This window comes from Ylistrum balloti, unplaced genomic scaffold (assembly GCF_031769215.1).
Source record: "Ylistrum balloti isolate Yb309-2 unplaced genomic scaffold, AGI_CSIRO_Ybal_v1 Utg370010, whole genome shotgun sequence".
NCBI classification, from domain to species: domain Eukaryota; kingdom Metazoa; phylum Mollusca; class Bivalvia; order Pectinida; family Pectinidae; genus Ylistrum; species Ylistrum balloti.
The window spans coordinates 1,550,195-1,576,333 of NW_026782083.1; the positions used below are offsets into that span (position 1 = coordinate 1,550,195).

Consider the following 26,139-nt stretch of genomic DNA (forward strand, 5'->3'; position numbering starts at 1 on the left):
AATAAACATTAGACATGAATATGACATAGCCCTGGTGACTAAGAGCGAGCATTCTTCGTTCTTGGATTTTCCAGGAAAGTAATTCTTTCCAAATGGGTTGTAAGTCCTTGGAAAAGCCAGGGTAATATGAGGACAGGTGTTAAATGGGATACCCAAAAGTAGTAACACAACATTTAAAAAATTGCAAGACAGAAAAAAAAAAAAAAAAAACAGAAAAGGCTTTTTATTTTTAACAAATCTTTTTTTTGAGAAATTCATTATCTTTCTGATTAGCAGCTTGCAAATGAACAGAATCCCTGGATTTCTGAAACATTGGAAGATTCTCAAACGTTTTTTAAAAACACATTTGACCCTGTAATCTTGAAAATACATCGGTCATAATCTTAAGAACTTTTAGAACACTATACCAGGTAACTTGCATGAATTTCAATGAATAAAATTTGCCATCATCTAAATACTTGATTCCATCAAGATCGAAGCATTTAACATTTTAATAATGCTTACAACAGATAATAACAAAGTTGAGGTATTTCATTAATACTTTATTATCCTTATGTAAAGGTCATACCAATAGGCTGTAACTTGTCAATGGTACCATGCATAAAATGGTCAGCCTGTTTAGTTTTTGGCATGTAAACCACCCTTCCTTTTTAGTTTTGTACAATTCCTCAGAATACTACATAACGTGGAGATGGCAGCTGTTGCCAAAATTCAAACATTTGCACAATGTGTAGGTTAAGCTATGGGTATTCTTGTAATAATCATTATAACATACTTGTAAAGCTTAAAATCATGTGTGATATGGGAAATCATAATGCTAAGGACTCAACAACGTACAGCCTTTTTATCTAATATATCTCCTTCATTCAGGTCCTAGCCTCATAAGGTCACACTTGTGTGACAAAAAGCTCTTCAATAATTTCTCAAGTTGTGCAATAACCTTATTCGTCACAAAATGTCTGCATATAAATATTAAATGTAAAACAGAATCAATGATTGCAGCCTGTTTGCTATTATGTGTGTGGAGGGGAAGAGAAAGTCAAATCTCGAAATACTGGAAATGAATACAAACCTGGAGATATTTATAAAGATTTGTAACTTGGAAAAAATGGACCAAGCTCATGAAGAAACGTGATGAGAAGATTCTATTCCTACAGAAAAACATGATCGCGAAAACTGGTTACACCAGGCAGGACTTATACAAACGAGTGAAATATAGCAGAATCAATTCCAACATTTTTACACATATCTTAAATAAATGTTTTTTCTTTGTATTACACTTTCATAAATTCATCAGTTTACTCAGTCAGACTGAAGTAGATAAAAGATTGTAAATATTGTACATTTCTAACGTCAACCACTTGCAAGAAGAGTATTGTAAACTCACTGTGTCATTTACCTTAAATAGTCTTTTATCATCATTATTATTATTATTTGTTCTTCTTGAACGGTAAATGGTTTTATCAAGGATTAATTTGAAATATTTTCCCTCATATACCAATGCAAAATATACAATGTTTCGTAGAACATCGGAATTAATCTCATTCACCTAAAGTTTACATGATGTAAAGTTAAAAGAGATATTAAAAACAATTGTAGTCCTGTGTGGTACTGGTGTCTGGTTATTTTTTCGACAGGTAACACTTTGATAATGATGGGCAGTTGTTGCAGGAACACACAACCAGTAGTAATGTTGTAAATACATATGCAATCACATTTACAATGCTTGTCTCACTCTGAATGAGTTGTAGGATAAAAACTAATCACAAATAGTTAGGATAATGAGATGTCCACCATGAGTCACATCTGTTTTATAGAAAGGTAATGACATTTCAACAACTGCATTTACACAAGAATCTGTTGTTTTGTGGTTTTGCATACATATGATATACATGTACTATGAACACATACTGTTGAATAGGTTTCAAAACAGGTTTTTTTTTAAAGTTGGTTACATAATTTATCTTAAGATTTCACATTAAGCTTAAAAAAAAAACCCCACTTTTTATTTTTGAAAAATTATGAAAGCAGAAAAACATATCAGCCAACTAAAAATCATCAAAAAAATATGTTGATCCCGATCTCTAAATAATGGTTGTTACTCCATTGATGAGTCACTATCAAGGATGTCTCAGCCTTTCAGAATACAGAAAAAAAATTCTGTGTTTAGATAAATATTAGGCCAATGAATGTTTCACAAAAGTTCCATATAATTTGTATCAGATATGAATAATGAATTGTGATGCCATAAAGATAAACAATGACTGAGGAAATGTTTGAACAACATGGAGAACATTCATGTACACATAGTTTTAAGAAGTATTCATCAGACATGAAAAGGTAAGGACAAAGAAATGCTCTGAACGACACTTAAATCAAACATAAAGCTGTTGCGTAAGTTACCTTCGTTTTGGTACTAGTATTTAGTTATGTTCATCTTGGCCTTTTACCTATTTATGGTATTAAGCATTTTCAATACTATAAGCATTAAGTTCTACTGTAGATTGCTTAGGTCATTGTCAGCCATGTATTTTCCTAAATTCGCATCAATCAAATTCAAGTATCCTAGTTATACATTGTACAAAATTTGCACCCTGAGTGGAGCATGGAAGCATGTACAAAATCTAAGTAATCTACAGTAAATAATTAAACATTATCCTGAATGTGCAAAAACTTACGACATAAAATTTCATCAAGACCCAATAATGGGTTTATATCCATTTAAAAATATCATTACATTTGATTAAAAATGTTATATTAAACAAAGGATATTATTCCTAAAACATAGGAGATTTCCCCTTTTTCAGTTAATGTCTTGTTGTAGCACACAACAGTTCCTATTAAAATATAAACATTTCTTGCCTTAGTAAATATTTGTAACCTGAAATAGGAATTTTTGTCAATCTGAAAAGCCCATCTCATCTAGGAGTATCAATTGACAGTATTAAGAATTTGTTTCTATTCACAAACATTTTGAACATCACAAAATAAATAGATACGTAAGAGTCACTAGTGTTCTGGCTAAGTTATGCCAAAATTTCCTGCCTGCCCATCATAAATCAAGTTGTCAATGGAGTTGAAGATAAGCAATGAGAGTTGATTTTGTAGAAATAAAAAAGAACATCTTTGTCTTCTGTCTGTTTCCGGCGATTAAAGCTACTGTAAACCTGCGAAGATAATAAACTTTAATTTATACACAACATTAAACACTACATACCAGACAGCAATTTCTTTTGTTTTTAACACCAATGACAAAAGAACTCCACATATGTTAACATTAACCAAAGTATTTGTTCAATAAAACTATTTCTTCAACAAAACAATTGATTTTCCTTATGAAACATAAAAAATTAGAACATAGATTTGATAAAAGGAAACATTTCATATGATTACCTTCAGAAATTTTGTGTGGTTCTGTGGGATGTGTGGGAGGTCTGATGGATGTCTGAAAGCCCGGGGGAGGGGTCTGTGTCTGTGTGGGCCAGCCTGTGTCTGCAAAAGTTAACGATATATGCATTCAAATGCAAAGCTATTGAGTGATTTCAACATGTTGAATTCATACCAATATGTGGGAGGTATCTGGAGTAAGTTATGACTTCAAACTGGAATTTACAGAGGTTTCAAAATTTAACAACTGTCCTCACCCGTTATGTGTAGCTTAAAACAATACCTATCCTTTTCCTCTAGGGACAGAAAACCTTAATTAGACAACAAGAAAATCAAATGACTCTATTCAATATTGGTGTCAATATTTTGATTTTGTCACAAAAGAATATTTTAAAAATTGCAATCTTCCTGCAGCTTTCTAAGAGATCCATTCTGGAAACATAATGCTTAGCTCTAGGCTGATAAAACTACACTTCCTGTTTCAATAGCTTACTTCTGATGGGGAACTGTTGCACAAAAGGTAGTCTGTGATTTTGGCTGTTTGTGTGGCTTCCCTCTATGTCTGTAAGCTGGTGAATGGATTTTAACCAGTGTGGCGGACTGTCTGATGATAACACTGAGCCTGTAACATATCAAACACATTAAGAAAACTATGATTTAAGATTTAAATTGACTAATTCTATGAAGCTGCAAATAACTCAATTATTGTTATTGGTGTTAACAAGGGCATCATGGTCACACAATCATTCCTTTGCTACTTTCCAATAAGATACAACATATCTGCAATATTCACATAAAAACCTAGTAAGCAACAATACATATAGAATTCATCCTTTATTGAAGCAGACACAATTAATACACAAACTCACTTTTTTGTTGCTGTTGACTGTGTAAGGAAGTATGTGTAGACATTGGGTTATTTGCTTGCTGTGTTGCACCAAAACTAATGTTGATATTTGGCAATAAAGCTCGTAGACCATCTTGCCAATCTTTAGTGTTGAACACATCTCGCTAAGAAAGATGAAAAAAATAAAAAAAAAGATAAATGTAATATCTATTTATGCAGTGAATTAACCTGAATATGATAATTACAAGAACTTTTTCAAATACTTTGAAGATGAAGGTTTCTTTTAGCTTTGATTTTCTTTTCTCATCAGATAAATAATGAAAATTTCAAATTGAAATTATTTGTATACATACCTGAGCATTGACATGATTTTGTTCTTTTCCATCATCAAACATATTGTGGTATGAATTTGGTGGAGGCATATTTGGCTGTATAAAACCTAGCATTCCGTTGTTACCTACATCTAACCAAAACACATCATAAGCAAATGGAGAAGTTAAGACATTCACAAAAGCAGTTTCTGGAATCAGCAGAAATATGGTCATTCATATGATTATCTCACTAATGAAGTTTACTGAACCACACTCTTTCTAAATTTGTGTTGAATGCAATTTGTACGAGTGTGTCTCTTGTAAAGCTTTAAACAGATTATAGAGTGCAACCATACATATTTTCAATATATCAGGATTAAAACTACACAATGTATGATTTGAGAAGTAAATATTTACTTCACATATAATATAACCTAACCTACCTGGTCTCAGAAATGCTGGATGGTGCATCTGTTGCTGTTGCTGCTGCTGTAGCTGACTTAATGAAAAGCCTGGTGGCAAGCTTTGGGGTTGATGGTTGGAGCGATTATTTTGATCTGAATAATTTGGTCTGTGGGTTTGACTGATACCATTTTCCTTCTCTAGCAAGTCTGCCAAACCTTTAGATGACTCATCCCATGGATCAAAACCTGAATAGGATAAAAATGCTACTGATGAAAATACAATGTATTGAAGTAATTAACTCCTTCAACACTCCATTCAAAATTCACAACTGCTACCGAACCTGTTCTTGCGCTGGCCATTTGGACCTGATGCTTTTCTGAGCAAATACCTGGTAACACCCATTTTAATAAAAGGATGATTAACAAATGTATTGTGTTGATATATCTATGTCATCATATGTAAACGGAAATACAGTGATATTGTTTAGTAGAATGAAGGAAAGTAAGAATGTGCTATCTGCTCACTGTAAGTTATCTCTCATTCCTATCTAATTTGTTCTCATTTTGTTCAACTGTATTCAAATGTGAATATCTATATAAATATGTGTTTATACAGTTTTTGTTTGTTTGATACATTTTCCCAGCCAAAACCCAAAGTCTGCTATTTTGTTGTCAGTGAAAGTATCTCTACAAAATCAAGCTGTATTTCACATTACTAACAAATGATTTTGCTTTCCCCACATGAAGTCAAATACCATGATTCTATATTTGATACTTATTACCAACTAATTTCTACATATGACCATGCAAACAGGCAAATAACATAAATCATGTCATATGTCTATAGGAAAGAAGGCATGTTTATTGTTATGTCTCAGGATGTAATGAAGGATAAAGAAGCATTTTATGTGATTCCCCTTGTATATGTCTTAAGTATGGAAAGAGTTTAAAGACAACAGTATAACATGCCCAATTATTGATTTGAAGGTAGAAGTAGCTTAGAAGTATTTTCTACAGCAAGAATTGCTTAACATAAAAGATCATTAATGACCTTGATAAATGCATCAAGTACAGTGATTCACTATGGGAAAAAGGGATTTTAGGCACATATATTTTTATTTATCTGTAAAATGTGTATATGATTTTTTGACAAACCATTTTGCAGTACAAGGGAAGTAACCCTACCTAAATCATCATCTGGCAAGTCTCTGGTTTTAGGCCCAAATCCAAAAGCAGCCTGCCAATCAGTACAACTTGTGACTTGGATTGACTCTGCAATTTCAGGGGTTGATACTGGCTCTGGAACTTCTGAAATGCATCATAGACATATAAATATTGAAAATAACACTTTCATATTTCTTTCACATAATCTATTAGCATTAATTTCAGTAGCATACCTTTCAGATTAAATTATTTTGTGACCTATAATCAACTGTTAATAGTCAATTTAAGATTACATATAAACTTGATCAAATTTCAATTACACAGACAGGATAAAGATCTGGGATTAATTCCTTTATTTTTCTGATTTTGATAATAACATGATAGTCTGTTTAGGCCTGGTAGAATTACATGATTTACAAACCTGCTGGTGCTGTTGGCACAGGTAATTTTTGGAATCGTTTGCCATGAAAGCCATTGCCATTACTAAACAGTGAAAGACTCTGGGCAGGGTTGTCAAAAAGTATAGGCTTCAGTCCTGGGTTTGCCATCAATCGTGCAGACAATTGTGTACCTAGTGGGGCTTTGCTGTGAGTTGATGTATTTAGCCCTGGGGGTAGGGACACAGGGGACCCTGTTCCCACGGACGGTGTGTTCTGTGGGGTTGACGCTGTTGGTATATCTGACTTTACTGAATTGTCTGTTGGTTTGTCTACTGCATTGAGTATACCACTGAAAAAGTAAAATGGTTAAAATATACACATGAATATCAATTCGGACAATTTCTATAAAAATGGTTTACAATCCTGATATTGACCAAATTTTTATTTTTATTTTAGAATCTAGTTAAGACCTAAAATAAGAAACATTTCACATATATATTTGTAATATATTAAGATAGACTCAACATCTAGAATGGGTTGCATCACAAATAATATGAAATTTTTAAAATCACCAAGAACACGACTTCTACACTGATTTCTAAGATTAATAACGATTATGAAGTTGAATAATCCAACATGGAAAAGGTGTTTGGACTCACTTATTTTCTATGTCTGCATCTGTCTTTGTGCGAGCTTTGTGGTTGCCAGGGGCTCTGTTGTGGTTGGGTAGTGGCTGTGTATCTGATTTCTGTTGGTTGTGGTTTGACCTGTTACCATTGGTGAGACGTTGCTCAGACCTTCCCGTCTGTAGTGATGGCCAAGCATCTTTGTTGGATGTGTTGGGAATTGGCTGTGTGTGTTGTGGGGGTGTGTTATTTGGCGGCGTTTGTTGCTGTTGAATCTGTTCAGCTGTGGAAACCTGTTGTTGTGGTGGTGTCCCTGAAGTCTGATTAACTGGGATAGGTGACGTTGCCTTTTTTCTTCAATAAAAAAAAAAAAAAAATATATATATATTCATATCTAGTGCAACGAAATAACAGTACAAGCTAAAAATAATTTTTTCAAATATAATAATACCAATTAAATAACAACATAAATTTGCCAACAAGAATAAACTGAGGAAGAAAAATTTCAAACTGATCAGATACAACTTAACACTTGCAATTCAAAGTCCACCTCTAGAAATGCTGATGACTTTGAGGCCCCTCCTTATATAGGAGACAAAGGATTCTCCCCAAGGACAGGCAAGTCTGCATCACTTACCTTGTTGGTATAGTTTTATTGCTAGTTCCTGTCACATGATTGTTTGCAGTATTTTGGGAGTTCATAAATGATTCGAGCAGCTTTTGTTCATACTCTTGATGTTTGCTGAAAAGATACAAATAAAAGTTATTGAAACATGGCTCAATGTTGAGTTTTACAAAACTAATTCTTTGCCGATTAAAACCAAAACAAAGTGAAAATCATTTATGAATGCTTCTGTCTGAACTTAAAAACATGAGAGGATATACTTTTGTCTTCCCATTTTCCCTGACATTTGCATGTTATTTTTGCATTTTCACAACTGAGTTTGTCATCAGGATAAATATGTCTTGAAATTGATCTACCGGTATATGCTTTGATGACCTGTTTCTGTTAAGTTTATTGATGTGTTAGTTAGTGATATTAAAAAAAAATACCAGCCTTTTTAAATACTAATATGTTTCATATTGGTAAAACATATGATAGATTGTAAAGATTCCCTTCTCAAAGTTGCATACCATATGAAAATGACTTGAAAACAAATTTTTGAATATTTCAATACTTAATCACATAAATATTCAAATATTAAGTTCTATCAAATTGACATCCCAAGTTTTTAGGCATTATAGGTTAGAAACAACCTTATCCTATTGTATGTTTCCATGAGAAGCAGTCGAATGCTTTAAAATATTATTTGTTTTCTAATTATTGCTTTATAACATTGTCAACATCAGTATATCTGGATACTGAATTTTACTTGTCATATTGTCTGCAGTGGGTATCAATAGTTTAGCTAAAAGTAAGCTAAATCAATTTCAAAGGTTGTCAAACCTCCTCCCTACTTTGGTCAATATTTTTTTCACTAAAGGAGAGGGCTTATTCATGATAAATATGGTATTAGCTGGTGGGTAGTGATAGACAGCAATGATAGAAAAATATCAAAATTCAGTAAAACTTTTATGAATCGATCTTTGATGATTCAAATTTCTCAATTAATGAAATTTTTTTTCCAGTTCTGAATTATATTCCTATATATAACTACTAACTTACCCCTTCGTGAATCTAAGGAGTTTTATAAATTGAAATTTTAGATGCATCAAAGTTTTTTCAAAGACCATCAGCTATGATAATACATCTATTGACACTTATGATTCAAATAAAACATTTACCTGTTCAGTATTGTATATGTATTTTTGTGCCATGGTAAAGATGTGCACATTGCTACTAGACAATGGGATCATGATAATGTGCTATTATTGCCTCTGTGTTAGGAGGTTAATTAATGACTGAACACAGATAAAAGTTTAATTGCTTACTTACAAGCAATGATATTTAATCAAGATCATGGGACGTCGTGTGATGTTCTCTGCCGCCATTGCAGTAATGGCATAATTTGGTCTAATTTACAGAATTGTGAAAGCAATTAATCGGAGGAGATCCTTTAACTGATATGATGATTGAACTTGTTCCCAAAGCACCTCTTGTCAGTTTTAAGCATAAAGGCATCAGAAACATGGTAATTTATCTGTTAGTCATGCGTTCTACTATTGATTCAGACTAGCCTTAGTCAGAATGTCAGCTAACACTCTTGCAATTTCTATGGCCAAGGATGTGTGATGTTAGTGCTGTCGTTTCTTGACACCATACAGAAAGATTTTAATTTGCTTCCTTTAAAATTCATTAGTGCCTTTAATGTTTATGTATCAGTCTTGAAATAATTACTGTAACATCTGAAGAACGTAAATGCTGAGGTTATTTCATTCAAAATTGATCCATGAAAAACACATATTGTGTAACATGAAGGCAAGAAAGTAAATGACAGCAAACGTCTATTTCTTCTTGATTTCTATTTAAAATCTTGTTTGCTTTTTTATTAATTTTTATTTCATGAATAAAAAGTGAACTCTTTTTATCTTGGTGGTATAGTATCATAAAAGGTGTAGCCATCTTCAAAGAATTAATTAATCTTCATTATTGGAGAAAAGTCTTAAGCATATTGTCTGTTAATTTTTGTTCAAAAGTTTTAATTTCGAAACATAAATACTTAAAACAATTCCAATGTTTTTCTTTCTTTCTTTTATTATATATATATATTTACTCCATAACATATTGGACTCAAAAATTGATTTACGTATAATGTGACTGGACAGAATGAGTTCCAAAGCTATCTGAAAAGGTTTCTTCTCGTGTGGAAACAACATGCCAAACATGAGCATGATGACTTCCAAAGAATGTTAGCTAACCTTTGAAAACATGGCAGACTTATGGATGACTTATTATACATGTCTCCCTATACAAGGGCTAAATTGTATGCTTTTTAAAAATAAAATTGACAGTTTATTGTTCATCAAAAAATATATTTAATTAAAAAGAAAGGACTGTTTATAAAAATTTATATATACCACATCAAAATTTATTGTTTCTTTTTTTATACATCTTTGAAAGTGAGTAGAATGTGTACATTTTCCTTAGAGTTTATCTATTAATCATAGGTGCATGATTTTTGTTCACAGGGCAAGGCCTGCAACCAAATACCATAACTAACTAATGAAAGTATGTAGATATTCTTTACAACCCTAACATGAATTGGATCAATAAAAATAACCTTGAACAAGAAGTTAATTTCAAGCACTGATCATATCCTGCAAACATGGAATAACTACTTACCCAACTTGCATTTCTTCTTTTGTAAAGCTTGCTGCTTCTTCACCCAATTCATGTAAATACATGCAATCCTGTAATCACAGATACCATACCATTAACAAGCACTTCTTGTTAAGTTTACAACACGGCCAAATCTTTATGAAATCATGAAGTTCTCATCTCAATACATACAAACTTCCTGAAGGAAATCAAATATCAACACAGCATTGAACTTCTTTTAAGTTATCCAACCTAAGGATAAAGTGAAATCCACAGGGTTTCCTTATACAAGTTGTTGACTTCCAGACTTCCAAAGCATCTCACCCAAGGACTCAACCATGACAGCTCAGACTGTGCCATTTCTCAGCTTCCAGAGAATCATAAACTGCATATGAAGAAAGCATCAAAACCATAACCCCAAACTTTCACTAGTCTACAGAATGAGGTATCATAGTCTTTTTTGTTTTGTTTTTTGTTTTTGTTTAAAGCAATAGGACACAAGAGTTCATGTCTACAGCGTCAAGGATAAGGAGAATACTATGTTGACTTACTTGCTTAGGGCATTGTGCACCTCTAAGAAAATGACTGCAGTATTTAGTGGTACCCAATGATGCCTTTAATGTCCTCCCATCAACATGTACATTATTCACTGCTAAGATGGCACGGAGAGCATCATCTGAACGATGGTATGTCACATAAGCACTAGCACTTGGACCCTACAAAAACATACATACGACCTCATATAAAAGCCTCAGAAAATGTAAACTGGAAGAAATTTTAGTTTGGTTTTAAAGAAGGGACAATATGCAATGCTTATGAATTTAAGATATGTAAAAAGCAATTGCAACAGTCACAAGAGACTTAGTAAATGGTAGTAGAAGTTTTTACCAACATTATTCTGGAAGATTTGTCCTTACCAACCAAAGATGATCTAGATGGAAATAGGAAAATTACTTTTCCCTCCAAAATATTCTGTAATCATATCAAAGTGATATGCACATAACCAATTTTTTGGGATCAAATAATCCTAACAGAATATATCTAAGAGTGAAGTGTTCCACGTTAACATTACCTGTGCTCCAGCATAGGAAGTACTTTGATTGATGACAACTTTATGAATTTTTCCAAACTTTCCAAAATATTCATGCTTTTTTAACACCTCTGGTTCTGCTAATTTTTTAGAAAGACCAACAACAAATACAAGGTTCCTCTGAACAACCCTGAAATAAACAAGCATAAATATATAAATCTGTATGTTTAAATATTTCTTTGTTTAGAATCTTCATACATCTAGTACATGCCATATCATTTCTTTTTTTAATTTGATATAATACTGTAAAATTCATAAATTGATTTCTGAAAAATTGTTGAGTCTTTAATCTGAATAATAATTGAAGCCCCCACAAAACTTAAAATCTGTAAAATCTCAGTAACTGGTGTTTTGGTAGTAGGAAACATACCTGACATTTGCTAAATGTTTTCTGTTTTCAGCTGCTTTTTGTTTCCTCTGTAGGTCTTTCTGCTTTCTTTCCTTTTTGATTCTTTGTAGTCTATATTGAGAACATTCTATGAGATCAAGCCTAAATAAACAATTAATTTGATAACAACAATATCAAAGTGGTATAATTCAACCTTTTACATGAATTGTAAGCCATAGGCTAATGTATCAAAATGTGTCCAGGTCTAGTTACTCAGGGACAATTTCCTGTACAGGTGTACCGCTCATGTCACTGTAACTACCATTGTGTTTCTTTCCATTTCTTTTTGAAGAATGAAATACACACTTATGTCTGTCTTGTAATAAAGAATCTTGTTGGAAATCAAGAAAATAAAATTGTAATAATCCTAAAATCACAAATAGAATTACACACCCTCAATCCCTGCTAGTTGTTACTGAACCAAATTAAGCCAGTTCAACTAGGGGCAGTTTTGCTAGTATCATCATTGGGACTCATACTTACTCATCATCTGTGAGGGGCCTAAACACTGCTGGATCTTCTGGATATTGCTGAGGAAACAAAAAAATTCTTGTGAGTTGTATAACAGCACAGTTTATTATCATTTCAAAATGTATTGTTCTAAGAACACAAGTTAATTTAACCAATGTTCTAAGGGCATTGACGGGAAAGAGTTAAACTATCTAAACATCTCTGGTTAAATTATGGGTATTTAAAAGTATAATGCAATTTTTCTCTCCAAATCAAATTGAGAAATATATCTTTAAATGCAACCAAAACATAAAGATGAAGTGTAACCTTGAAAAACTTGATTCATAAAGATTCATGACAAAAAATATGAAAATACAGAATGAACTGGAAAGTGTAAATGGCACAATTACTTTTCAATTTTTTTGCAATAGTAACTAATTTGACAAGAAACTATGTTTATGATTACATACTAGTAATTGAATTCTCAAAAGGCCTGCAAAGCATGTCATTAAGATTCTATTTTAAACAATGAACTTCTTTTTGACCCAAGAATTTTCATATATACATATAAGTTTAGATATGCTGTATATGAATACATAAATATGAAGTAGATAAACTAGAGATGTTGAAGAATAGCTTTCCTTTGCTTGAAATACTAAAACTGAAGGTTTTTCTTCTGACCGATACATTTTGTGACAACACTGAGATATCCAACAGTAATACCTGGTATAATTAATAGAGAAAAAAAAACAAAGAAAAAGACTACAAATATCTAAAAAGCAGGTGCAATTTGAAACTTGTGCAAAAAAGAAAAAGAAAAAAAAAGGTTTGGTTCAAAACATGTCAATGTTTGCAATTTTCCTCTCTCTGTCCAATTTTCCTTATTTTCTCATCACATCATTCTTCAACATCAGAAAAGCAACTATTCCAAGTATTGTTGATATCAGCACCTATATGTGCACCCTTTATCATCTGAATGAAACCTTGAAAGGCTACAAGTGCACATACTTTTAAGAATGGTTACAGTCAAAGCAATATGCTTATAAACCTAAAGCCAGTCCAATGTGTTAAATGCATTATGCAAAGTTACTTTGTGAAATACTGAATGCAAAAAGCTCATTTTATGGGGAATCTTTCAATCCTTTTAAAGATATTTTTTGTTTCAAGATGACTAAATTCAGTGTGATATTGTTAAGTCGCTATATAAACCACATATACAGTAAAAAGTTCATGCCAATTATTTTAATCATTCACTTTAAATGTTTTATATGAAGTACTCTTTACAAAATGTTTCCAGCAAAATGCTTTTAACAAAAGGGTTAACGTAAAATGCTTTTTACAAAATGGTTAATGTATTTTTTTTTTATGAAACAGGCCCTTTGGTAATATTAAATGTTAAACAGCTGCATGCTTTATAGGTATATTGGTAACCATGGATGCTTTGTATATCCTTTCCAGTTTGAAAACCTTCAATAAATAGGCAAAGTATTTTGCATCACGTATTTTACATATAATAATCTGCATATCATACCACCGCCTTTGCATTTAGTGATCAGCATATCATGCAGCTGGCTTTTCATAGTAAAGCATCAACAATATACCTAACACATCAACAACTTCTGTAATCTGTAATGTACCTTTCTGCAAGCTGGACACAATCCATTTTCATCTGTTCTTATTCTATGCCAACAGAATCTGCAAATCTGAAACACGAAAAGACCATAGTTTAGCATCAGTGTTAACAAATTAAACAGCACACAGAAATAATATAAATTCTGTAATACAGCCCAACACCTTGTACTACCATTCTTCACCAAAATACATTTAACACAATATCAACCAAAAAATTAATTCATTTTATAAGATGTTAAATGTCATGTTAAACCTTTTTTTCCCCGACTCAATTAAGGTAAAAAATATAAATAAATAAACTTAAGAATACTTCCATTCCTGGTCTTTATACTAACCTGGTATCCACATGTGCAAGGGAAAAAATTGATATCATCAATTTCCAAAGGTTCCATACATAGTGGACACTGTAATGTAATAATGACAATATAGAGTATCTACTAAGTACACCATATTGTTTTAAACGGTAAGATCAATTATTCATACACATGAAGATAATCTTTAAACATTCCTTAACTTTCGATTTAAAAATCATTTTACAAAACAAAATGCTCTCAATGACACTTCAAGCTCTCATCATGTTATATGTAACTCAAGACTGATGTAACAAATTAAATTACCTCTATTTGTTCTTCTGCAGCCATGCTATATTGGTTCCAACTAACACAACGCAATTTCCAAATTCAGTTCTGTAAAATAAATATTACTTAATGATTAAGCTACATCTATCAAATATAACAAAACATGCATGTGTATAATGTACACATCATCATTAAATATACAACACATCCACAACAAGGTCTCCTAGTATAAAATAATCATCACAAAAGCACAAAAATATATTTTGAAGAAATACTTACAGAAGGCTTACTTATATTTTTTGTCTGCTAATGGTAACTGGTAACAATGTAGACAAAAAATATTACACATATATTTCTATATGGTAAACCTACCATCTGATATCAAAACCTTGACCACACTCTGTCTTGTGGATATATTTTAGTTAATGTTGTTAAAATATCTTTCATATATATATATATGTAAGTATATAAACCTTAGAAATATTGCTAAAACCAAACAAAAATCAGCTTTATTTTCTCAACTGAACAAAGAGCTTATCAGCTGTGATTTTTATTAATGAATGATAATATATCATGGGCTTGCATATGTCAGAGTCATTAAACAATCATGCAGTGAATTCCCCCAGTAATAGAAGAACAAAAACATTTCCTGATTCTAACTACCCCAGCCTTGAGAACAGTAGTTTTATATTTGGAGCCAGACATGCTGATACACACAAAGTCCCATTCTAGGATAATCAATATACATATAGCTGCAGACTGCATTAGTGTTAGGAAACATGCCTTTGTAACAATACTTCAACCATAACACAGATCTACTTGAACATCATTTCCAGCTTGTCAGTTTTGTATCAAGGAACTAATGATCATGTCCTATTTCAATGGGGCTTTTTTGACATTTTCTTGAGATATAAAGCCATGTTTTTCAATTACTATCATAAAACTTATGCAAGTTCTAAAATTTGGAGTCTGCTCCAGGATTTTTCTTCAGGATTGTCAAATATGGTAAACAGTATGGTCATGATTTGGTCATGTGCACTGACTTCTTCAAATGTAAAAGAAGTTTTTTGTTTCATTAAAAAATAAAAACTTCTCTTCAGTATAAATGTATTTTTCTAAGGTGTTAAGAAGCCTATCAAAATTTCTCTAAAAATGATACCAAAATTAAAAAATTAAGAACCAACCAAAGGAGAATTTACACATTTTATTATAACATGGAGGCAGATTTCTATTGAAGGAAAAATTATAAAATTATGTTATAAAAATGAAATTATACATTACTACATTGCTGATCTCAAACTTTTGCAACTTCAGATCAAGTTCACAATATAAAACACATATATTACATGTAAATTGTAGTTAAGACAAAATTTTGTAAACTGGCTTTCACATGTATAGAGCAATTTCTTAAAAATTAAAAAAAAAAACCCCAACTTTCTCATAAATTCTACTTTATGATTTTTTTAAAAAGTTCTATGTTCAAAAATATTAACAGTTCATTCTGTACAAAAACGGGGCAAGTGAAAACGTGAACAGTAGTTCTTCGCTGCAAGAGAAAATATTCTATATCATTTGATATGTCACGAATATTATTAGAAATGTTATCTTATCATAACTCCATGTTATTGATCATTAACAATCAGGTTATGTCTGTACCTTTATCAGGTAAAGGAGAACTGACTGACCTTTGTATTGATTGAATGTATTATTATTAGTCCTATCATGATCTGCAATATACACTTGTATATTTACATGTTCATCTTTCTGTTACAAATTTCGATTCAAATATATATAATGTATTTCAATTAAACTACAAACACCGTAAATTTTCGCGTATAGTGCACACTTTTTCAAGCTAAAACTGTCGTGTCAAAAAGGGGGTGCGCATTATACGCAGGAACATGTCATTCTTGGGGTTATCATTCCCGAGTTCTGCGTCCGCCATATTGGATTACCTCCCTTCACATAGTTACATGTAAAAGTCGTCGGTCTTATATGATAGTTTGAAGATAAAAACAACAAAAATAAATAAAATAAAATAAATTTCGAATGTTTTAATCATCGGCCATTCACGCTAACATTACGGTGAATCTAAATTTTTTTCGTTTCCCGTCGTTCGAATAGTGACGGTCTTACTATTGGTCGGGGCTATAGTAGTGTCTGAATTTCTGCCTCATTTTGATGATGTATCTGTGGAATTCAATGAGTCCTGAAGTTTTTGGGCAATTGTCGTTCTGTTCATAAATCGGACAGCCCATCCCACCGATCCCAAAGTTGGTGACCCCATGACCTCTCTTGATTTGCATGGCCCGCACGCGCAGTTCTGTTGTACTGGCAGCGATGCCGGGATCTCGGCGATCGCATACAAAGTTGAACAGCTCTCTCTCCAGCTCTGGGTGTTTCGCTGTCGCACCTGTGTCAGCCCTTCTGGTCAGTGGTTGGGACTTTAGACGGTCTTTTCTTTCTTCCGTGCCTTGATATTTCACTCTGGAATGTCGAAGTGGCGACCGACGGCACGAAACTTGAAGTCTCTCGGCGTTTGCAGTTTCCTCATGTCGAAGTCGGTGTAAATAATCAATAATTAAGTACCTTCGGATACCGTGGTAGGTACAGATATGGGACAAGGTATGATTGAAACTTTTCAGACAGTAAAAACAACATCGTTTTCTGAGCAATAGTACGCGTTCAGCCGAAGCCGGGTGTCGTCAATCTCCTCATACTCAACATGTTTGTTACCTGTTAAGAACCGTTAATTATCCAATTAGCCAAGCCTTTCATGCTTGTTAAGTCAGGCACCTGTGTGAATTTGTTTATATAAGGTAATTAAATATGTTAGGGTCACGATGATTGTGGTTTCCTAATTATCAATGGATCAAACCACAACTGTTTCATCGCAGTAACCAGTAATCAATTAATCTTTCTGTAGATTTTTTTTTTTAATCTGACCCCAAAAAAGTACCTGCGCACTATACCCGAGTGCACACTATACCCGCAAATTTACGGTATACCTACATGTACAAAGCATATGAACTAAAAGGAAACCCTGGTAGTTATTGGAAGATGTTTCCAACATATTTTTGTCAGTCATATATAGAACATCCAAAATTCCATTTAAAAGAATGTGTAATGTTGATATATACTGTTGGTATTTGTAATACAATGTTAATCTAAGAAATGAAGCTGCCTTTTTATTGTGCCCATTTCACATAAAATTTTGACTAACAGAAATCTAGTGAGACTTGATCAGTCTCCCATAATAATTTGAGATGCTCTTGTGTTGTCATCTAGAGTGATGTAGAGTGAAATATTGCAAGCTGTTTGTATTGCAATTGTTATGAAAATGATAAAGTTAATAGTTATATTGCGACACCAGTGACGCTCTCCCACAAGCATCTTGAATTTAGTCATTTTGGCATCGAGCGAGTCTGAAAGGTAAGCTTTCTTTCTATCTTTATGCAAAAATAAAACAGCAGCTTGGTATGGAGTATTTCATCAAACTCTTTTTCTTGTTATTTGCTTACAGTATGACATTGAAATTAACTTAAAAAACTGTCTGGTTTAACTTTACTTGGCACTCAACATCTAATGGAGATTTTCTCATCAGTAGCTTTGAAAACTATTTGTAGCATTAATAAAATATATTGGCAGTATTTTTAACAATTAAGAATTAAATGGAACATTATGAAAATTGTTGTGATTATAAGTAAGTGAGGGTACCTTTATGTGCATGTTGCTTTATTGCAAAGATAGATTACCAAGTGTTGTTTCGATAAAGTATAGGAGAGTATGTGTGGAATGTAAGAATGAACATCTTAAAAAACAAAGTACTTGTAATTCAGTTTTAATCTCTGGCATGGTGAAGATTTAGCATACCGAGTTTGAAAGATATCAGTTAACAATCGGCTTGTGGCCAGTGATAAATATGGGTGCTGCAGCTGTGTGCTGATTTGCCAGATTTGTGAACTCAATATATATGTCTGGATATACTGAAAACAGCTGTCCATGGAAATGTCAAATGTCTTGGAGGCAGAGGATTCTAAATTGATGCTTCAAGTAATGAAATGATTTATTACTACTAAGAAAGATAACAGATTTCCTTTCAATATAATCTTTTAAACTAACATCATGTACGAATGAGAAAGCATTCCATCATTATCAGAAATCGAAGAGGACATTGATTTATACAGAATGATAAACTGAAAGTAAAAACATGTTCTTGTATATCTCGGTCGAAATAACGTCAAAATGTCTCTGATGAAAAACTGACAACATGACATAATTCAGGACGAGGGAAGGACAGAACGCACGTCAAAGCGCTTCTTCAGCAGGTGTTCGATCAAACATTTCAGCGCCATTACAACCTTGACACTGTACGGGCTTTTTAAGTAACATTTCAAAAAAGGCATATTCCAATCTTTTTGTCAATTCGAAAAGTGCATTTTCTGCTTCATATCATGAGACTGGCATTTATCCAATCTAATTACGGAAAAGGGCAAAAACAGACTGTCCCGACGGTTCTTGTTTGGGCTGTACTACGTCCGAGGTTACGGGCGTTTTCTTTTGGCGATATATTATGTGACGGCTAATGAGCATAAATTGTTAAAGTCCATTGAATAGAATAATTAAGAAGATATTGTTTGGCGAATCTATGGGGCCTTATTGAACTCGAGTTACTTACAACACCGAAATTTGCTCACGGGATGCTTCTCCGAAATAAGACGATGACACAAATTACTTCTTTGCGCAGCTCTGTTCGCGCAGGTAAGACCCGGATGTTTCGTAATAAATTTCTCGCGATATTTCCGTTCATGATCTCTCGAGCGTTTGGTTATTAATTTTACAGACGCTTGTAAACTTGTTTTATTGATATTTTACGTTGTGCTTACGGCTCATTGATCTAAAGACACAGACATGGCACGTTATATTCCAACGTGTACGTAACTCGTGGATATCTCACACTTTCGTAACGGTGCTATTGAAATTCCACATTCTATTTTCAGTTTACGTATACATGTAACAGCCTCGCTCATGTACACAGCAGATACTGAACACTAGAATACTGAGCTGGGGGTTTCCCCATTAAACTGAATTACTTTTATTCGCAAATCCACGTGTACAAACATTTGATGTCGTGGCTTGGGTTTGTCACGCTATTCTGGGAAAGTTACCTTAAAACTGAAAAAGACTATATATGTACTGACAGCACGGAAATCAATAGTAACTTAAATAAAATAAACTAAAAATACATGTCTGGTCTTCTTTGAAAAGTGCTGTACATGATAGAATTAATCTAATAAATAGAAAATAGTAATGAAGATAAAAAAATCAGTTGGAATTACTGGAACATTGTATTGCATTATTAGCAGGTAAAGAAGATTGAAAAGATAGCGAAATGATTGGACAAAAATGGAAATTAAATGTTAAATTTGAATGCTCAGCAAAGGCATCAATGTCCTATACAAAATCTGATAATATCAATTTAGTAGGTCTTTGGTAGACATGATCTTCAAACCAGATGCAGGTATTTATAAAAAAATCTCATTATAATTTGATTTGCAGAAAATGTGTTTGTATCAAAATGTTCAGTCATGAAGAGATTGGACATGATATGAAGAATGCAATTGATTTACAGTTGTACCAGCACTTGTGTTAAAATTGGCATGGTATAATCAACAGCACTGTATAAAACAACATAAGTGTATCAGAATGAGGAGGGACTATTTTGCTTTCCTTTATTCCTGCTACATCTAAATGGACAACCTGAAGACACAATAACATGCAATATAAAAAAACATCACAGTATCCTAATACATAATTAGAAAACAATATTCAAATACTGACATTGAGGTTCACATACATGATTATCACTTACAAGGCATACGTTAAAGTAAACACTCGTATGCATTAATAAATATTGCAAACATGATAGAGGTCAGTAATTATTTCAATGTTTTTGCTGGGAATTAAACCAGGGTCCTCAGGCTTTTTCTTGCACTAAAACAATGGATTAAGCAAAAGAGAAGTTGCTTTATCCAACTGGTCTATTGCAGCTAGTATTCACCAAAGTTACATCCTTCCCATCAAAGAAAGAACTTGTCCTTGAGTTTCCAGGGGTTGCAGTGATGCTCTGAGGGCATTGCCAAACACTATTCCTGAGCCTCCAAAATGTCTTATGCTCAATTGATTGGGGTAAACGGAAGTCTCATCTGCATAAAGTGAACTTTTAAGTTCATATAAAACAAAAATTATTCTAAAACCATCTGTAAATCATTAAAATCTACCAAGAATTTTGGAGAATGACAAAATACCAAACTCTTGGACTCAAATCGACAGATCAATTCAGTTTTGTATATTGTTCTTAAGAAAGAACCTGGGATGCATGTTCAGCTGTTCATTATTAAAGCATTTGACATTTTCTTCAAACAGGCATTAGATGATTCATTTTGAAACAAACTGAAAATATACTTTTTTTTTTGCAGAATTGGTATTAACACAAGAGACATGTCTTTTAAGAGGGAAGGGAATGATAGTAATCAGTTAGGAATTCTGAGGGTGAGTACAAGAAACAGAGCTTACATGAAGCTAAATTTTAAGAACATGTATACAGTATAACATATTACAGCTGTGTGTATAATTACATAATTGTTTCCATACCAGTCTTCTAATAACGTCTATATAGGCAGATAAGTTTCGTTGCTTTTATTTCAATTTTCATAGATCAGTCAGAAAAATATTGAAAAGAGCAATTTTGAGAATTTGATTTCAATAGAAACTCTTGGCATGAAATGTCCAGGGTAGATAATGTTGCCCATGGCTGTCATTTTTTTTGTATTTACTCACTCGCTCTTTAATGGATGGAGATATTGGACTGTAATTTGGTACAAAGTTACCGGTATATGATATAGATCAAGGGTTGATTTGGTCATTTTATTTTTAGTCCACCATCATCATGTGGTTGGCTATTCATATCACTAAACAACCATAAACAATTTTTGTTATTGTTGTCATTTGAGAAGGCAAGATCAATCTTTTTAAAATTTTGTGTGTAGGTTCCCCTCAGTCCATATTTGTGCCTGTTTGATTTTGGAATGTATCAGAAAAACAAAATGGCAGACAGTCATCTTGGTTTTTAATAATGAAAGTTTGGTACTTTTTTTTGTATTGCTTTTTGTTGAAAAGGATTGGATGTATGTCCTTTTAATCCCTTTGAGGACTGATCAGACAAACGAAATGGTGGACAGAGGACACCATGGACTATGAAAGATTGTTATAGCTATTTTCTCAAATGTGATGTAGGTTCCCATTTGTCCTTTTTTGTGGCCTTCTGATTTTTGGACTGATCAGAAAAATAAAATTGGTGGACAGGCAACCAGATTTAGATTTAGATTTGGCATTTTAAAATTATTGTCATTATTTTCTGAAAGAATATTATTATTTCCTACGGGAATTTCTTCCAATTTTTCAAAACTTTTGAGCAAAAACATGAAAAAGAGAAAAGCAAGGAAAACTCTTAAACCACAAATAAAGATCATATGATAGTGGGAGCCAAGATACACTGGAGATCCATTTTCATTTCTATGTTTAAATCTAGCATTTTTAGATTAGAAAATTTCAGGAAACTTTTGATTAACTTTGGATATCAGCCTAGGTCTACCAATAACTTATTTCAGCAAGAAAAGTCTGGAGTTCACCTACTTGAAAGTCAATAATATTAAATTTCCCTAACATATTTGTAGTCCTCATTGGATGCCTGCAGGGCCTTTCCCTTTCTGAGACAGTTAACTGTAATGCTTTACTACACCAGCAGTGCTTGTGATGAAGAAATGTGTGCCCAATTTAGAAGAGAGATAACTCTTAATATATGTTTTACAGAAAAGAAGAGTTCGTGAATTATTAGGTTTAGCAGTACCAGAAGATGAAGCTTTACTGATGAGCAATGGCAGGTGAGTTTTACTTATATTTTTACAATTTTCATTGCTCAATTTTGGAGTCAAGTGCATGTGATGCTAAAACATGTAGATCTTAATTAATGTGATAGATGTATATAAAGATGTTAGATTTGAAGACAAGAACTACATGGTAGATTATAGTCATGCAGATGTTTCTTCATCTATTTGAAAAGTATGAGGTTCATGGTTGAAAAGAACTGATATCACTATTGTTTTATTTTAGCCCTGTTTAAAACTCTTCTTACTTCATTACTGATAAAGAAAACTCTGTACCATCAAACTTTTTAAATGTTTTTAATTTTTGACATTCAGAACTTGATATGGCTTATGGATAACTCATGTTTTGAGATTTTTCAAAGTTCAGACATTATTGATAAGAATATGCCATTTTAGTTTGTTTATGAATTATTTGATTTGATTTCTAGGTTTGCCTGCTTGGTTTGTGGACACCGACCAGTGTTTGATACTGTGGATATGCTGATATTACACAGACAGGGAAAGAAGCACATGGCCAGTAAGAATATGTGTTTCTGTAAGCTTGCGTGTGAAGTGTAGTTAACTGATGGCCAGAAGTAATAAAAGACAGTTAGTGCTCATACATTAGTATGCATTCTATAATATATGTAGGAAAACATAGTGAAAACTTGTTTTCAGAACAGATTGATAATTTTTGATGTTGACACTTGAAAATTTGTTTTTATTGATTGTTATTAATGTTCTCTAATGTGCTTTTATGAATATACCATACACATAGGTGTTTGATTGTGGGTGTTTTTTCAAATTTAGATGTAGAGTATGAAGCGGAGAAGAAAGTTGAATTGAAGAACCTGATAGAGAAGCGCAAACATGATCAGTACATGAAAGACGGCTCATCAGTGATACATCAGGTAATCACATTTGATGTTCCATGTATGTCAGGAACAGGTCCTTTGGGAAAATTTTGATTGTTGGCATAAAGTGAAAGTTCCAATTAACAATGAATTATAAAGTACACATCTGGCTGATTTCTTTAGATTGGTATATTTTTAACTTGATATTTACTGGTATGTGATAACACTTTGATGTTAAATTTCTAACTTAGCTTGAAAGCACTTTGAAAATTCATAAATGCTAGATACCTTTTTTATTTTATGGTTATAGAAACAAACAAGCTGTAGGGGATTAGGAATTGGTGCACCCTATGATCCAAGGGCCAAGAAACCACGACCTCATGAAAGGAAACAAAAACTGGATTTCACTGGCTCAATTTCAAAGGAACCTGTTGCAACAACTTTCTCAGCATTACCTGGAAATAAATATTCTCTCTCTCATCATCAAGGAAATAATTCAAAAGATGAATTAGATCCAAGTAAAAGAGCATATAATCCAAAAGATGATGACAATAAGACAGGTAAAAAGTCCTTTTCTAATCAATCCTTCAGGGACCTGATATTACAACAGACAGACAGTGGTCCAGTTAAACATTCTAAGCAACTTAAAAAGATATTTATGCAGGAAAAGTCAACAGATGATGGAAACATTTCAAACTGTAAACCCTATGTTAGGAGTAGAACTCAAAGTGATAGAAAATACGGTGATCGCCTTGCAGCCTCTAGTAATGCCATTCCTCAGTTACCTTCACAAAACACAAGCTTACAACCAAATTTGCCACCCAACAGTTTTCATTATAGTAAACATAGTGCAGCATTTCCTGTTGGTGATAGTGCTACCTGTGAACATCCAGCAGCAAGAGGATGTAATTTGAAACCTTTACACCAGTCAGAAATTCTGGCTTTAGCGGGAAATCCTCCCCCACCGCCTCCACACAAGAGACAGACACGGGATGAGAAATTTTCCACTCAATCAGAAACTGCAGCTTGGTCTGAGGAAAGAAAGAAAAAGGCTGAAATGTATCTGCAATGTAGAGGGTGAGGTTTTAGCCCATTATCATCAGATAGGAGAATTGTTCAAATTGCCCTTTGTACATGGTCTATAATCTTGTTATCACTATTTCTGGAGAATTTGATGGTTCCATTTTATTCCTAGTTTTTCAACTGTGATTTTCAGATGAAATTGGAAAATTGAAATTGCTGACAGGTAGCCGTCTTTGATATTGAATGCAGCGGCTGCCCATCTGTTGGTTTGACAGTAAAAGATTGGTATTGTAATGTATTGAGTAGTGCTCAAAAGTTTGTGTGTAGAGGTCAATTGATCTGTAGTTATTCATAGTATTACTAATTGGAAAAACAAAATGGCTTATAGGCAGTGATGTTTGATTCTGACAGTTCAGTTTCGTTATCTCCTATTTTTCAGAGGTTAGGGAGGGGTCTTTCTCTAATTTCATATGACATAGGAAAGCAAAGTGATTAACAGGTGACCATCTTATATTTTGACAAAAAAGTCTATCATTGCTATTTCTCAGAAAGCACTGGTGAAATTTTTTCTGAAGTATATATATAAATATATATACCGTAGTGCGTTATTGGCCATGTTCTGTTTTAATCAGAAAATTGTTATCACTTTTTTTTTTCACTAAGTACTTTTTATGCTATCCCAATAGTCGCCACTTTATCCGTCCATCATAAGAACTACCAATCTTTTTTGCATAATTTAGGAGTTATTTCCCTTTGTTATTTTTCATACTTGCATTTTGTTGCATTCTGGGAGCATAACCTGTCTCTGATGTTCCATGTCTTAGACATTATCCTTTGATTTGAAAAATAAGATCAATTTTACTAAGTATTAAACTCCATAATTATAAATCATCTTTGATGTTGCAGTGCTGGGTGGAAGAAAGACCTTACAGGGAAATGGATTCGAGATGAAGATGCTGAATTTGATTCGGATGAGGAACCACCAGATTTACCATAGCTGAAATGAAATTAAAGCTTAAAGGGAAATAACAGACACTCTTATTTCAAAAATGTGAAATACAGTACTATCTTCATTATTGCTTGTATTGTGTTGTTCATTATTAGTAAATCAAGGGGAATTGTTTACATGTTGGCATTTTTTTAAAAGTAAATAATAAAAATAGGTAACTGAAAGAATGAGTTTTTATAGGAACTGAAAGAGTCCTTTCCTTATATAAAAGTAACCATTGGTAAAAAAAAGCCAATGAATGAGAGAATAATACCCATCCCCCTCTCTCAATCCCCCCCCAACCCTAAAAAAAAAGAGAAACAAACCCAGAAGTTTGATATATATTTCTGTTTATTTAACTTGCAGCAATTATTGGAATATTCAAGAATTTTATATACAATTTATTTACAAATTGAAATATCTAATAGTGTACATCTTTCAATTTCATTAGTGAACTACATAACATATAATTGGAGAGAAAGAGGGAGAGTCTCTAACATAATGCACCAAAGAAGGAAGAGTCATGTTGACTTTAAGTTATGTGGACTTTAAATTGATACCTTTAATGAAAGTCTATACACTTAATAATATAAAAAAATCAAAATAAATGAACATATCTATAGCTGTTTATCAACAAAACCACAAAATTAATGCAACAGAAATCTAAACTTAAATCTAAACAAATGAATGTTTCAATTCATCTATCAAAGAAACAAATATGTTTCACTACAGTTGTCAGTGTTTCCTTCATAAAATCACCCTGTCCCCCAGAACAGTGCAGGAGTGTTCCTAAATATTGTGAGAAATGTCACAAGTCTCCCGCAATATAATTA

General features: G+C 32.8%; 2 protein-coding genes across 3 annotated transcripts; one reads left to right on the forward strand and one right to left on the reverse strand.

The window, feature by feature from the left end:
- Positions 1 to 527: 527 nt before the first annotated feature.
- LOC132548466 (CCR4-NOT transcription complex subunit 4-like) lies at positions 528 to 19,263 on the reverse strand. Of its 2 annotated transcripts, none has more exons than XM_060212339.1 (19): positions 19,195 to 19,263; positions 14,556 to 14,624; positions 14,274 to 14,342; positions 13,944 to 14,009; positions 12,340 to 12,386; positions 11,839 to 11,928; positions 11,451 to 11,598; positions 10,930 to 11,094; positions 10,403 to 10,470; positions 7,757 to 7,861; positions 7,153 to 7,473; positions 6,535 to 6,842; positions 6,135 to 6,257; positions 4,989 to 5,195; positions 4,588 to 4,697; positions 4,257 to 4,398; positions 3,881 to 4,009; positions 3,394 to 3,492; positions 528 to 3,167 (listed from the first exon to the last, which is right to left on the reverse strand). In XM_060212339.1, exons 2-19 carry the CDS (start codon positions 14,577 to 14,579, stop codon positions 3,157 to 3,159), a joined length of 2,232 nt encoding a protein of 743 aa, XP_060068322.1. In that variant the 5' UTR covers positions 14,580 to 14,624; positions 19,195 to 19,263; the 3' UTR covers positions 528 to 3,156. The 2 variants fall into 2 exon arrangements, with proteins under 2 accessions (XP_060068322.1, XP_060068321.1); XM_060212338.1 differs by having other exon boundaries at positions 11,839 to 11,958.
- A 120-nt stretch (positions 19,264 to 19,383) lies between these two features.
- Positions 19,384 to 25,394, forward strand: LOC132548436 (sodium channel modifier 1-like). Its single transcript, XM_060212302.1, has 7 exons — positions 19,384 to 19,449; positions 20,996 to 21,068; positions 22,389 to 22,459; positions 22,891 to 22,979; positions 23,252 to 23,352; positions 23,606 to 24,372; positions 25,225 to 25,394. Exons 2-7 carry the CDS (start codon positions 21,018 to 21,020, stop codon positions 25,313 to 25,315), a joined length of 1,170 nt encoding a protein of 389 aa, XP_060068285.1. The 5' UTR covers positions 19,384 to 19,449; positions 20,996 to 21,017; the 3' UTR covers positions 25,316 to 25,394.
- Positions 25,395 to 26,139: the final 745 nt, after the last annotated feature.